This window comes from Eleginops maclovinus, chromosome 20 (genome assembly GCF_036324505.1).
Source record: "Eleginops maclovinus isolate JMC-PN-2008 ecotype Puerto Natales chromosome 20, JC_Emac_rtc_rv5, whole genome shotgun sequence".
NCBI classification, from domain to species: Eukaryota; Metazoa; Chordata; class Actinopteri; order Perciformes; family Eleginopidae; genus Eleginops; species Eleginops maclovinus.
In genome coordinates this window covers 10207281-10223232 of record NC_086368.1, presented here as the reverse complement: position 1 = coordinate 10223232, position 15952 = coordinate 10207281, and the positions used below count along the sequence as shown (strand labels likewise).

Genomic DNA, 15952 nt, shown 5'->3' with positions numbered 1-15952 from the left:
GCCTAAAGGCATTTAACAATCTCTGGAATGCATGTGATGCCCAATATGAGTTTTATAATGGCAATTCACAAAAGAAATCACATTATCTTAATCTCTTCTTATGTCAGTGTAGTGTACAGGGCTGCGGATAGTGATTGCAGCAACATTATGACACTTCAGTGCATCCCTGAACATATTGAGCTAAACAAGGGTGTGTTTTATTGCTTATGAGTTTGTTTGTAACAGAGAGAATGCGTTATTTTGTATCCTTTTGTTGGAAAATGATTTACTATAAAACTAGAATGTGTTTACGTTATTGTTCACAGAAAAGAAAAAAAGCTGATAGTTTCACTGTGGTGTAAAAAGAAGCAGGAAACAGAACTCAGAAGGGGATTTGTTGCCCTCCCAGACTCCCTCAATCTATTGCAGCAGTCCTCGGCTCATTTCCCTCACATGCTTCTTCATCAGACAATAGGACCCCTGTGATGACAGAACATGCCCCGCCACGGTTATTTCATCTGTTTACACAGGAGCTGCTACAGTGTTTGATGTGTGACAAATCTTCACTGGGTTGTGCATCCCCCACAATAGATGAACGTATTCTAACTTAACTTAACTTTATTTCTCTTCCTAGACAAATATTTGTATGTATTTAGATTAGATTAGATTTCAAATTTTTTCAATTAGATGCATCTGTACTGATCCCCATAGGTAAATTGGGTTGAAGGAGCTGCAGGAAATTTGTAATCAATAAGACTGAAGCAAGAACAGACAATATTGAAGATAAAATTTGAAGTAAAAACAAAATATATATTCTACAGATTAAGGAAGGAAGATGGATTTTTTTCAGCTAAATGCAAAGAGGAACTTTTTGTAGTCCGTTCAGTCGTGCATGAGTGCATATTGCTGTCCGTGGTTTTATTTCACTGGTTAACAGTTTTTGCAAAGAAGTGCAGAAAGGCATTTTATAAAGGGGGTAATGGGGCATTACCCCCTTTTATTAGTTATTATATCCAGCTTGCAAGCATGGATATAATAACTTTTTAACACGTTCAAATTTGAATATAAATGATATAAATTGTTCAAATGTTTTCATGTTTGTGTTAATTTGTAAAAAATTGTGAAAAGGGCATCAGATTGCATTTTAAGATTTCCTAATATACCTTATATGTTTGTATGAAATACGAGCCCCTATGCAGGATAGTGCTCTGGAAAACCTTGAAAACCTTGCAGATTTACAGAGCAAGAGAATAAGGAGAAGTAAGTCAGCCCAGAGCTGTAAACTAGTGCACAAGCCCTCGTTTCTGCACAACTTTTAGTGGTGTGAGGTTAACACAGGAAGTAGCCTATTGTGGAGCCTGATACCTGACAGCACAAAGCAGTACTTGAAGTGCTCACTAAGAGAAGAAGCTGTCTGTGTGTGTTTGATGCAGGGGAAGAGGCTTGTAAACAAACTAAAGATTAAAACAAAGTTCGTGTGAACAATGTTTTTATCTGAAACCCCTCAAGATTTTAAGCTTCCGAACTTTTCAATAGTCAGCACTTGGCGCCCATCATCACTAGGTCTAAAAACCTTGCGTGATAACTTCTAATTGTGCTCTGACACGCAACATAGCTTTCAAAGACTCCCCGGAAAATGTTTTGTTATTTGATTAAATACCTCCGTGCATTTGCTAAAGGCCAGGGACAAACCTGTTTGCCGTGACATCAGGATGCACAGTCATCCAGAGCCAAACAACATGGTGCAAATTAGAAAATTAAATTGTGTATTAGCGTTAATGCACTCAGGTGTAATCAGAGAACTCAGATGCACCTCTCACTAAATGTTGACACATTTGGTTGTTATGATGCATGATCATATGGTTGCCCAAAGGTAAACGCAAACGTGTTACAACGGCCCAAAAACATTTCCATTACGAGAAATGTGCAGCAGCTTCGAAATGATGAAAATAAAAGAAACACGAATGTGCCAAAACACCAACTACACGATAGAAATGCAGCATTTACTACAGTGTTTTCCAAATATCTTCAAAAACAAAACGCTGCAAATAAACGACAGCTGCAAGAAGCCTTAAACACAACAAAAACAGGGACACTAAAAAGTGATGCACACAGATGGCCACGGGGATCATACATTTGGCACAGTTAGCCTGTTTTACAAAAGCATTTTGTCAGTATATTTGAGATGACTAGGTTAGCTATGTTAGCTGTCTTAAAACAGATCTGCAATAATATCGGGAAGAGATAATGCGATCACATGGTTAAAATGAGCAAATAAAGCTTACTTTTCAGATGCCTTTCCTACAACAGTGACAGTTGGCCATTTTTTTAATCCCAAAGTCCCGGTCCCATCTGTGTTTCTATTTGCAGCGTTTCATTTGTGCAGCTCTTTTAGTAAATGCATGTTTCGTCAAGTTGGTGAATGTTTCCTAAATGCTGCGCTTTGTCATGTTGGTGATGACGTTTCATTATTTGCATGTGTTTTGGCCCATATGTGTTTGTATATTTGCATCTTTTTTATAAATGCAGCGCGTTTCTCATAAAGGAAGTGTGTTGGACCTTTGTTGCGCATTTTCCCCTGCTGTCCACCATAGGATCGGGTTCATTCTAAGAAATGTCAGGGAAGTTTTTCAAAATTGTTTTGTAATCTATAGAAACTAGAAGCGGCGTTTGATTATGTACTGTTCCCTGTTGATCATTATTTAATTACTAAAATATTACTGATATCCCCAATAAATACTCAACATTATGATGAAAATAAATAACAATATGATTATTAAGCTATCAGCCAGCATATTCATATATTTCCTTAAATCATTAACATCTAAATATATAAACCCGACCTGACAAAGCAGGTTGTTCCTAACTTTTGGTCTTAACTTTAGACATATTAATCAGTGGTTTGGTATTTCAAAACAGTGTTAGTTTAATACCCAGCTATAGTTATGTAGCCTCCAGAGATAAAACTGACTTCATTTTCAGAGTCCAAAAAGTGCGCCATATCTAAGTGTGATGATTCTATCGCCTAGAAGACTCTCAAGGATCTATTAAGTACATTACATCCTTAAGTAGACCATTCAAAAGACTACAGTTCCCTGAACTGCTTTCCTGAGAAAACGATACATTGCTGTCGAGGCCGGAGCTGGATAAACCTTAGTGTCTCAGTGCCTCTGCTGCCTGGCATTGTTCCACGGCAGTAAATGTCTGCCAAAAACTCTCCTCTGTCCTGAGAGAAACACACAGTTTATATGAGTTTGAGCTGGAGCTGTTTTTTATACACTCCACCTGGCAAAGGCGGCAGCCACTACCTGGAATAGATATTTCCCCCTACCTGTATGTTTGAGCTAATTGGCTTCTGCAACACTGTGCCCTCACCCTGACCCTTAATGAAGATCCCACTCGCTTTCGGTTCAGCACACCGCTCACTACCACTTTCATCTGCACCACCATGCCTGAGAAAAAGGTAATTGCAACTGACTTTTGACCTGCTAGTGTCAGTTTGTAGGCCATGGTGCAATAACATTCAGACCAGTCGAAGCAAGAGGTGGTGCAATGTTTATTTGGTTCCTGGTTACTCTGCTGGTGTTGTTTTTGTAAAAATAACTAACCATTATAAGACATCCGCTCTTATAGGGCAGATTTATTTAGTAATAATCTGAGAAAGAGTAGGGGTACATGCTGTGCACTTGATGACGTGGGTATACAGTACAGCCAAGCATTGTGTTTGAGATCAAGGCAGCTCCGTAAGGAACAAAGAACATGTGGAGTGTGTGCTGAATGTCCTAGTTTGATTGAGACAGTATAGCATTTCCTGCAGCTTATTATACTGTATAGAAGCTGTGTTACACATTGCTGAGCTAATCAATTTTAATCCCTCTGACAATGCTGTAAGGTCATTTGTTCCTAACAACCGCGCTACAGACTGAAACAGACCTCAGAACTTTTCCTCCGAGGCAGAGAGACAATATTAAGACATATTTTTTAAAAGGCTGAATGATCTTAGCTTCTGTCTGCACCTCTCGACATGCCCACAACAGTGCTAAACAATTTTTGCCAACTTATTCCACTCTTGATTTGCTTACTTTCTTATTCTTGCAACCGGGTCGCTAACATTATGACCGTACATAAAGATGGACGATGCACTTATGAAAATATTGACATCATTTCGAGCCAGAGTTCATACAGTAGGGATCTGGGGGCTGGTAATGCACTATCTAGGTCCCAAACACACATCAGCCTGCACCTCATGAGCGAAGCAAGACTAACAAACTAGCTGCTACAGCACCACGGTAGCTGTTTGACAATAAAGACACCTCTAACCATAATATCTCTATAATGACATTTAGCTGCAGTTTATGGTATAAGCTGAATGCAAAAATTCTCACAAACATGCATGCTAATAAACACACAGTACAGCTAAGGCTGGTGGGAATTGCTTCCAGTATATGGTAATAGTATAGAGTATAACTGCTTTTGTGCGCAAATATGAATGTTTATATCCCAAATCAATTTCCACTTCACACAGATACCAGCCTAGGAGAAAACACTGAATTAGATGTTGCTCCACTGCATCCTCTGTTTGAATAGCAGTTAAATTTCTTATTGGAGTGGGAAATATGAGGGCAACAACAAACACAACGTAACAAAAAGAAATAATGTTTAGAGGGTGTTGAAAATTTCAAGGCACTTTGCAAGTACACACTGTTTCAATAACCTCCTGTACTCAGGCCTTTCCTCTCCCAAGCTCTGATACAGACTCTCAGACTTAGACTACAATAGCACCTCAGGGAGGTTTTGAAGAAAGGCTCAACAATTTATGCCCCTAAGTGTTTAGAAATCTGTCTTGTAGGTGGACGAGGTTAACAATATGTGCTGTTTAAGTAAACCAGATTTCTTCAAGCTCTTATAAAACAGCTAATGTGCAAAACCAGCAGCTCAGAAGCATCTTATCTCTGAGGGTGCAGACATTATTCGATATCCTCTCAGGTCGCACGTACTATAGGGCCGTGCAGTGAAATGCTCTGACCTTGTGTGTGAGTTCGGCACATGACAGAGGGGTGGAGAAAAAATAATTGTAGGGGCATGGCACTAAGCCTCCCACAGCCAATAAGAACTTCACTGACCTCAACATTTAGCCACATAGTGTCCACACCGTCTATCTGTGTGATCTGGATACTGAATAAATTCAACTTTTCAGCTTCACTTTAGTCATTTTAGATTCTGAGTCTGAGATGCCACTGGCTACTTTTGGACTGTCACAGTGGATTTAGACCCACAGATAACATCTGGAGTATCTGAGAAACATATACAGTTTTTCTTTTACAGTATTTCATAAATATTCAAAGACATTCAGTCCCATTCAATGATGACTGCGGTTTGTTAACGTGCCTCGAAGAGGGGTGTTTATCTTCGGGCTCATCTGGGCCATTCGAGAGCTGCTGCCAAGGTAAGACACTTGACACACACTAAGCACAATAACCATTTAACAGTTATCTCTTTAAAAGTAATTACTTGCATAAGTAGGCTATTTTCAGCTTTATACTCATAAAAGATGTATTGCTTTGTCAATATTATAACAATGCTTTTTGTGTGAGGGTGAGATTTTCCTCTGCAAATATTTAACAAGCAATTCTCATCCATAATTAATCAGACAAATTCACTTGATCCATTAAGTATGAGAAAACCTGGGGTCATAAAAGGCCCAGAGCTTTGCTGAAGGGAGAATGAATGAAAAAGGTTTGCTAGAAGCAATAAGAAGTAATGTTCATTCAACAACCTTTAAGCTACTTCTGTTATAATACTTAACAACCTTAACGTCTATTTAATTGAGTGTAGTGCACTAAAAATGAAAAATATGTATGGATGTTTATAATATATGTATTGTTAGTGAAGTCCAACACTACATACTGAAATTTAAAAGAGTGACCAATGTCAGTCAAATTATTTCCAGAGAAAAATGTATCCTTTTAACAATGACACCAATTATTTCTGCGCAGTTACACCCACCATGCTCTGTGATGGTATGTGCTTTGTCAAGTGGCACTTGACTGCTTTTTTTAGACCTTTACAATGTGGTTTGGCTTAACATCACCGCGTCTGCCCGTTTGTCTACTTATTTTACTTTCCAATACCGGGTTTAAATGAATAGACTGCAGTATTCACTGAATTATTTGATGCTATTCTCTCCAAATTGGAGCGTAGCAATCAATCAATCAGTATGAAATCATTTAGTTTATTTATTATTTTTGTGGTTACGCCGCTTTATCTGTGTCCTGTCTGTATTAGCTACTTCCTGGATTCATCATCTAAACTCATACAATGAATTTATCATTCTTTTAAAACCCAGTGCTGTCTGTGCTGTCAGTTCAGCATACTGTCCTATTTCAGATCCTGTCGCTGAATTTGTCGTGACTTTTCTCAGACAGTGACAATCTTTTAACCAACCCTTCTTGTAAAAGTGTTAACCCTAACAGTGACGAACTAATTTTTTTGCTAAACTCTAATACACGGAGTAGGTATAGCTAAATAACAACAGCCTATTGGGGATTCCAACAAACCTAATGATTTAAAATAAAAAACTTGACATCATGAACTGCGGTTGCAGATTGTTACAGATGTACAGATTACACAAACAAAAAGCATGTTAATTACTTGATGTGTCTGGTACAGAGACAGGCTAGTTGTTTCCCCCAGCATAAGCCTTCATGCTGAGCTAGGCTACACAGATCCCTTTGATTCATGCTCTCTCAAAAAATAATCTGCATAAATCCCCAAAAGTTTTTACTATTTCTTTGACGCTGTCATTACTAGATAGAAGCCGTTACTGAACACTGACCTGAAAGGTTCCTATATGTTGCAAGCATGCTGTCAAATCACCATATTGTGAGATTATTACTTTATTAAACAATAAGCAGTTATACATGTTTTAACTCAGATAACAATTTCACCTCCTCTTGATAATGATGTCTGAGTAAAAGTGTGAAATAACCATATCCATGAATGTGAGGATACATGCAGTCATGTGATTGCAGCTTTAACAAATCGACGAATATGCAAATTAAATTCGTTACACCTAAGTGCTTATTACTTAATTATTTCAAGTCACCCTTAATGTCTATTTGAATAAATGAAAGACATACGTTCTCCAATCTCGCCTTCATTGACTATTGAATATGTAGAATAATGCCGGAGGAACATTTACAGCTCCACAGCTGCAGCTAAAATCCCAGCTCAATAACAAAAGTTCTTTAACTCATTAAATATTCACCACTGGCTGCACTCAACTGGCTTCTCCAATAGGTTTTCAGAGCAGTGAAACAATTCATCAACCAAATCAAGTCCTCCTTTGCTGGAAAACACTATATCATCACCCACTCCAGAGCGTAGCCCTGAGCTATTGAACAGTGTGAACTCAACCAGTATTCATGGTCTGATCGATGTTTTCTCTCTGTAGTCTCCCCAGTGTAAACAATACAGTAAGTTGTTTGACTCTGCAGATGGACTCTTATTCATCATCTCTAAAGTGAGACTGTGGGATGCCAGCAGGTGGGAGCTCAGTGAATACACGCAGAGAACAATTCAAAGCCAAAGAAAGGACAAAAACGGCATCCTTAATCTTATACTCTTTTATCAAGCTGGGAAATATTTTCAGACATATTTGATCTCTTTCTAAATGCGCACCAGTTATCAGGTACTCTGAGGTTTTTATAGGTCAGTGTACAGAGCATGTTCTATATTTGGCAGCACTGTATATGAGGGTGAAACAAGTAAAATGGGTCACTGAAGATGAAACACAAAGGTCAGACGTCATTAAACAAATGCAAAATTACATAACATTAATAGTGTGGTTAAATGTCCACTCAATTGTTTGGCACAAGTTAAAAGATCAAACTGTGCCTATATCTAAAAGGTTAAAAATAGTAACACTGCTGCCCATTTTGTTTTTTTGACACATTGTGTCTTTGTTTGCAAACACAGTCTTCTCTATAGTTTTGAATCCTTTGACATCAGCTGCTCTAAAAAAACTTTTTTTCAAATAAGCAAATGAAAACCTTCAGTTGAACTAGTGTGCGTCATCTGCCAACCCTCAAGGAAACACAACATGTATAATATTGTAGATGGGAGTAAGAGTTGTGTCATTTCATAGGGAAATAGTTAAATACGATTTTGAATGTATATTTACCTAGCTACATATAATTGTCAATCTTCTTAAAAGCTGAGGTTTAAAAAAGGAAAAATTAAGTATGGATTCACTGAACTTTAAAAACAGCAGAAATGAATCACATCTGATACTTTGTACCATCATGGAAAGTTCAAGGAGGCGTTTTGACATGCAGGTGTTGACAATAAAAGCTGATATAATCCCAGCCCGACTGTAGCAACAGTATTAACAAAACTTGCTCATGAAAATACCAAAGTGCATTCAAAGTATTTCTAATGTTACCACATAGGTCAATGGAAAACGTGCTGGTTAAAAAAGTATTTCTGAATTCAGTTATACAACCCGGATCCATATAAACATTTGTATAGAATTGAATTGATAATGATTTTGTGATTGAAATCCTTTTTTCTTGTCAAACTAGATAAATGTTGCTAAAGAGACTTTCTTACCATTTGCAGAGCTCCTAACGATGTGTGGCAAGATCATTTTCTTCTTTATCAGTTATTTTGTTGACGTTTCGGATGTTGAAACAAAAATGTTCCGAGCTGAAAATGTTGACTGTTTCAAAGCAGAGGAAAAAACAACAGGTTTGAAAGGACAGTTCATCCCAGAATAGATCTTTTTCAGCCTGCCATTTGTCCTTTTCATGAATCTAAATACTGTATCAGTCCATAGAGATGTCTGCCTTCTCTCCAATATCCATGGAAGTAGATGGCACTCAAAAATGCCCAAAAATGACATTTGAGAAACTTGACAAATGTGTCTTTCCAGAAATCCTGACCAAGTTTTGTTGTGAGCAGTCTCATGTAGGAACTATTTTCTTCCTACCAAACTATACTTGCCAACTGTATCACCGCGCAGAAGAAAGCATAACATTTCAAAAGGAAGCGCTTCTGCTAACTCTACAGCTCAGCTGAGGAAGACCCTTTTAATGGTTACATTTTTAATGGCATTAGCACAAGACTCTCCTTCATGAGGAACAAGCTAAGTCCCATCCAGTTCCATTATATTTGAGAGAAGGCTGATGAAAGATAAAAAGTACATATATGGTGTCCCTTAAAGTAATATTTGTTTCCATTCTCTCCTGAACAGGTCCTTGTATCTATAAAACGTGTTATATTGAAGAGGAGTTTTGTGAGTGCAAATGGCGCCCACCGTTGGTGGTCCTGAAGGCTACACACCACCTGAGGGGGGCTGGGGATGGATGGTGGTAGTTGGGGCCTTTATCTCTATTGGCTTCTCCTATGCATTCCCCAAGTCCATCACTGTGTTTTTTAAAGAGATCGAGGCGATCTTCGATGTGACCAGCAGCCAGGTGTCCTGGATCTCTTCCATCATGTTAGCCGTCATGTACGGCGGAGGTGAGCTAAAACCCAAAAATACAACCTGCCTAACATGAGTTTGTTAACACTTGACATTTAGCACAACAAGATGATTTATACATGGAATCAATCTCTGGCTCTTAGCACCACAGTAAAAGATTTATACCCGTAGTGTTAAAAGCCGATTCATTTCTCAAGAACAGACTTGCATTGTAGCCTTCAGCGTGTCTGTCCACAAAGAGTTTCAGAATTATAGTGCGGCTTAAATCAAACATTTCATACTGAGATAAAAACTGTAAATCCTCTATTGAATTGTTGTTTATAAAAGTGCAACATTATCTGTCCCTTGAGCAAGTTAATGGGCCGTGTATACCGGCCTATTGTTGTCCCATTGTGCTGTGAGAGCAGGGGGACCGTGGGGGGTAGCTTGTGTTCCTGCGCTGATGAGATGAATGAGGCGCTGGGTGATGTCACACGGGTCAGGTGATGATAAGGCTCTTTTCATGTTCGGGATATTCAACACGGAGCGAACAGAGTTCAAAGGAGCGCTCATCGCCCCTCAAGACCGTCTGCTTTGAAATCAAAACACTGCAGTTCCCTTTTCTTTTGCATCTGATAAACTGGAAAAATGATGACTACAGCATCTTTTTCTATTGTCAAGGAATTTTGAAAAAGTTGCTTTAGTGTGCCTTACTAATCTGAAGTTGTATTACACCATATACAAATACTTTTATATTACATATTCTGTACTGAATGTAAAATCTATTTGCAAAGATCTAAAAGCAATAAAATAAAAGTGGACATGGTGTTTTATTGCTAGGCTAGTATTTCATCCCATGCAAATTGTTAAACATATTACTTTTAAATGTATCTTAACATCATGTATATGTGGCACAACCTTTGTAAAACCAATGGGCCAGATGAAGAAAGCAATATACACATTTCAGCCCAATTTTGTTTGTATCCAACATTTGTTCTCGATTGGACTTCTTTGGATTCATGTTATTTATTTATTTTTTGATATTTTCTCAGGTAAGAGAAATGTTTATAAGCAGCCGAGAAAACTCTTTACAGAATGAGAAAAAACATTTTAGTTTATTCAACATAACCTTGATTTCAATACTGGTGAAGTCTTTGTTCTTAGGGCATCCTTTGTGGCATCTCTCTGATTCGTGTGCATGTGCCAGAGACACCTGCCCTTTATATATTAAATACTGGGTGTTTCCGATGGTAATTATTAAAAAACGCCTCCAATCTACTATCAAGTGGGATAAGTCTGCCGGGTGGGAGCAGATTTTAAACTTTTAAAAACTTTGATGCATCTGATTTCTTATATCTTTCTCTTTGTAGAACATTTAGAGAAAATGGAAACAAATATTGCTGCAAGAAAACCATTGGCTGCTTCTAACTTCCAACTGTTACAGCATTAAATGTTAAATACGTGCAAAACCTCACATCCAAGTTAAACCCTCAATACAGTTACAGTACAACAGAAGTGTATTTAAGGAATAAAGCTGCTTATTGTTCAGCAGCACATTCCCTGCAGTGGTAAAGGGTCACAGGGTTACAATCTGATAATTCTTAATTTCTCTTTTACTTCACAATGGGTTCAGTCACAGTAGACCGAATATGAACATCCATGTGTAACAATGTGAATAATGCAAATGTAAGTAAATAAACTCGGATGAAAGCAAGCTATGCATGGTAATTGAAAGTAAGCAAGGACATGTTTGTCATCACCGCAAGCGGATGACAGCTGAGTCTGTTTTTGTGTTACACATTCTGAGCACATCGGCAGGAGAAGTTCATTAACAACCTACTGTTGCATACCTCTGTACTCCTTCAATTTTTCATTCATTACATTCATAATATTCTACATTGGTTTGTCTCCAACCTTTTATCCTAAGCAACTCTCGCTGCACGGCGGACGGAAAGAACTCATTGTTAGTGTGGAGACTGCCTGCATTACAATTTAAAAACCCTTTGTCTCGCACTGAGCTGGCAAATGGTTCTGGACAACCTCTAAACAAAAACTGTCACTTTCCATTTAGCTTCATTGGATAGTGCAGGGATTTGGCAGGAAGGGAGAAGTGTCTTCCATGTGGGTCCTCATACTCATTTAGGCTGGTGGTTATAAGCTGTAGATGGAGATGGAGACCTGAACCCTGCATGTAATTTACTCATTTGTTTACAAGTCACACCAATTTTGGCCTGAATTGATGTAGAATTCAAGGTGAATGCATATAAATATAACCTGCTAACTAAGGTACCAAAATCTCAAAAAACTGTACTTTAAGAAGGTACCAGTTTACTGTGTTACAGTTTAAAACCCCAAGTCCCTTTACCCACACATCCACTTATACTTAGATTATCTGATAATCATTTAAATGTATTTAGAGCCCATTTCTGAATAATCCACTAACAAATTATCCCCTCTGTCAATTTTCATGAATCCCTGAACCAAATAGATGCTTAATGCATTACAGCCTTCATGTTTTTTCTGACACATCGCATTATTAATGGCATGAGAACACATCTACTGCAGTGCAGCACTGACAAAAATGATTGCAGAAGTTGTTTGATTTTGCTGAGCCATAGCCGTGACACTGGAGCCCTCTTGTGGTTAAATGCAAAACAATTAATTAAAGACCCGATGATGGGAGAAATATACCGATCATTCTGCTTCTAATACGTGCATATTTTTCTTTTCATCCTCAGGTCCTATCAGCAGCATCCTTGTGAATAAATATGGGAGTCGTATTGTCATGATGTCGGGAGGACTCATATCTGGATTGGGCCTCATTGCTGCGTCTTTTTGCAATTCTGTTCAAGCACTATACTTTTTTATTGGTGTGGTGGGAGGTACTTATATCAACTTTCTATATTTTGAAGTTTAACTATGAGTCACCCTTTCTTTTCTCTGTCATACTGCGCACTGTTGCCCCCTAGTGGTACAGAATAAAAACAACCAAGGTATTTCTTGGCAAGACATTTTAAGGCATCAACATTTATTCCCAGCCTTTTATTCTTTCATACCAGCAGCAGATCCAATAAAAGGATTCTTTAAAATGCCCTAGGGTGCGCTCTGAGGTTTACAACTGCTTCTATTTCTATGCAATTTGGGAATAGAATGAGATGCAATATATCATAACCTGAAGTACTCCTTTATTTTAATACTTTTAAAGGTCTCTAACAAACTGCTTTGAAGGAAATGTGTTTCTGTTTTAGATAACCCTTGATATTGCTTGTATGGACTGTGAAGTTCTCTCTTTTTCAATACTATTTCTCCTGTGTTGCTTTTATATATTGTACAGTTTGTGTTCTAACTTGTGAAACTGTTTTAATATCAAACTGTTTTAATACTACCATCCTGACCAGGAGTATCCCTGAAGAAGAAACAATTTATCTCAATGGGATGAACATTGTTCAATGGCGGATACAAATGTTTTTACTTTGAATCTCTCAGCACTGTTGAAAGTTAAAATCCTTCCTTTTCAACTCATATTCATAGAGGTCTAATACATTAACACATATCTTTCTATTAATTCTTTAAGGTTTGGGATTGTCCTTCAACCTCAACCCCTCCCTCACTATGATTGGAAAGTACTTCTACAATAAGCGACCTATTGCTAATGGTATTGCCATGGCAGGCAGCCCCGTCGTTCTCTGCACATTGGCTCCTATAAATACCTGGCTTTTTGAGAAGTTTGGCTGGAGAGGAAGTTTTTTGATCCTGGGTGGACTGCTCTTTAATTGCTGTGTCGCTGGTTCCCTCATGCGGCCTATTGGACCAAAACCGAAACCTCCAGAGAAGAGCACAGAGAAGAGGACTGTAGTGCAGACCATCAACAGTTTCATCGACCTCTCTTTGTTCAAGCACCGCGGCTTCATGCTCTATATTGGAGGAAATGTCATCATGTTTTTCGGTCTCTTTACACCACTTGTGTTCCTCAGTAATTATGCAAAGAGTAAAGACATCCCTAAAGAGAAAGCAGCATTCTTACTGTCTGTGCTGGCTATTGTGGACATGGTGGCCCGGCCCTCAATGGGAGCCTTGGCTAACACTAAGTGGGTTCGACCCAGAATACAGTACTTCTTTGCTGTGTCTGTTCTGTTCAACGGCGTTTGCCACATTTTATCACCATTATCAGTCGACTACAACGGCTTTGTGATTTATTCCATCTTCTTTGGGTTTGCTTTTGGCTGGCTGAGTGCAATTCTGTTTGAGACGTTGATGGACTTGGTGGGAACTAAGCGCTTCTCCAGTGCTGTTGGGCTGGTTACTATCGTGGAGTGTGGGCCTGTGTTGTTGGGACCCCCTTTGCTCGGTGAGTAAATTGACTTCTATATGAACTTGTGCGCCGGCCACATTTACATTTTTTTCTCCTCTTCTGCACATGAATTTTTTAGGGTTTATTAACAATCAGTACAATATAAAAGAAGTTGGAAACAAAAAACAGCATGAAACATACCGAGCATTTCCAACCTTAATAATATCTACTGTATAACCCAGATAACAACAAAGACAGATATAGTTACATACAAAATGCATAAGGGGTGTAGTTCAATCTCTGTTTGGTGAAATGGTTAGAAGGTCTGTTTCTCTCAAGTCATTAGAGAGAATCTTAGTTTCTCAAGTTAAATATTAATATCCAAATAACTTCAAAGGCAGCATTGCACACCCTAGAATCAGCAGAAACACACACAACAAGCATGAAGTAGATCGGTCCAACGGTTGGCAAGATAGTCAAAGCTGAGATACAGTATACACCACATATATTACCACAGAGACGTTTGTCATTATAGTATGTTAACAATGTATAACTTACATAATCTATCAATAATGTCAGGGAAAGAAGCTTGCTCCCTTTGAAGTAGAGTCAAAATTCTGACCAGTAAAGGTGTGAAGGCCAGGGCTTGTTGTGTAACTACAGAATGATGCCAAAGATGATAGATAAAGAATTATGGGCAAAATATCAAAGCATGTGCCTGAGATTGGCACTGAATTTCTGGTAGGGTTGAACGATTTTGTAAAATAATCGAATAGCGATTTTTTTTCCTCAATATTGCAATTGCGATTTAATATGCGATTATTTTTTCAAGGTCCTCTTCTCATGTATTTTTCAACAAACACAAGCAATAAATCAATCGTGATTACAATCGTGAACCTCGTGAGGTAGCAACAGTAGCGAGGCACATTCTGCACAATACCTGACGTTGCACAGCATCTTCCTTTTTAAAGCCAAAATAATTCCACACAACTGACGTGCCGCCCCTCTTTGGTACCAAACTTCCAGCCGTGCACTCTTTTGACGAGCCTGAGGCCATTGTGCGACAGGTGCAAGCGCAGCGTTGACTTCTTTCCCTGCCTCGCGATATTATTGCAAATGCAATTAATCGTTCAGCCCTAATTTCTGGCACAGTCAAAAGCATGATTGTGACATTTGTATGTATCATGGCAAATCCGTCATTAGTATAGGGGATTCTGTTACCAAATTGTATTTATTTAAGTGTTGTTAACTGCAGCCTCATGTTGACAGTGACTAAAAACTATGCAATGCACTTCTTATTCTCTTCACAGGGAAGCTGAAAGACATCTATCATGATTACAAGTACACCTACCAGGGCTGCGGGATCCTCCTCATCGTCTCCAGTGTTATTCTGTTTGCAGGGATGGGACTCAACTATCGACTGCTGGACAAAGAGAAAAAGGAGGAAGAGAGACTGGCCAGAGTGGGAAGTAGAGAACAAAAGTCCATCATGGACAATACTGCCAAGGATATGTCAGAAGATAGTAACAAAGAAGACATTCTCTAATATTGTGTCTTTTCTTATGTTACATTTGAGTTTGGGTTTAATAGTGCCTGTGGGGCAAATATATAGTCTACAACCACCACAGTAAGCCTTACCTGCAATGCAAGTTAAGCTATTTACACAGCTATTAAAGGCCTTTTAACTGAAATAAACAATCCATAGGGACTGTTATATGAATTTGGTATATAATTCAAGTTTGTGCTTATATTGTTAGGATATGAATGTGTTTTTATAAATCCTGAGATGGTATCACTATGAGTTTTCTGTTACTGTTGCAGTACAGACTTCGCAAACATTTTTTGTGAAACTGCCTTATTATAGTCTTACATCACTATTTTTGACACCATCTCTCAAAAACATTGTATAAAGATTTGTTGCGGCCTACAATTATATTCTGGCTCTGCAGTTTTTGAAGGTTTGAAAACCTCTACATATATGGTAAAACGATAACTTTACATATATGTTACAAACAAATATTCATACTATTATCTATTTCAACTTTTATGTTTTGCTTGGTTGAATTTTGATGATGGATGATGGGAAATATCTATTATACTGAGGGCATTAAACCTTGTTGCAACTAGCTATGTTTGCAAATGATAAAAAACAAACTACAACTTCCTGTACATTGAAGAAGTCCAATAAACATTTATCCTTTTACTAGGATAAAAAAGTA

The 15952-nt window shown here is 38.2% G+C and overlaps 1 protein-coding gene across 1 annotated transcript; it reads left to right on the top strand.

The window, feature by feature from the left end:
* Positions 1–5131: 5131 nt before the first annotated feature.
* On the top strand, positions 5132–15952 carry slc16a1a (solute carrier family 16 member 1a). Its single transcript, XM_063910032.1, has 5 exons — positions 5132–5425; positions 9233–9501; positions 12181–12324; positions 13017–13790; positions 15044–15952. Exons 2-5 carry the CDS (start codon positions 9285–9287, stop codon positions 15277–15279), a joined length of 1371 nt encoding a protein of 456 aa, XP_063766102.1. The 5' UTR covers positions 5132–5425; positions 9233–9284; the 3' UTR covers positions 15280–15952.

Excerpts from the sequence above, each read along its gene's own strand:
- slc16a1a (XM_063910032.1), top strand. The coding sequence starts at position 9,285 with ATGGCGCCCACCGTTGGTGGTCCTGAAGGCTACACACCACCTGAGGGG. Across the intron at positions 9,502-12,180 it reads AGCCGTCATGTACGGCGGAG|GTCCTATCAGCAGCATCCTT; the intron begins GTGAGCTAAAAC and ends TTTCATCCTCAG. Across the intron at positions 12,325-13,016 it reads TTTTATTGGTGTGGTGGGAG|GTTTGGGATTGTCCTTCAAC; the intron begins GTACTTATATCA and ends TAATTCTTTAAG.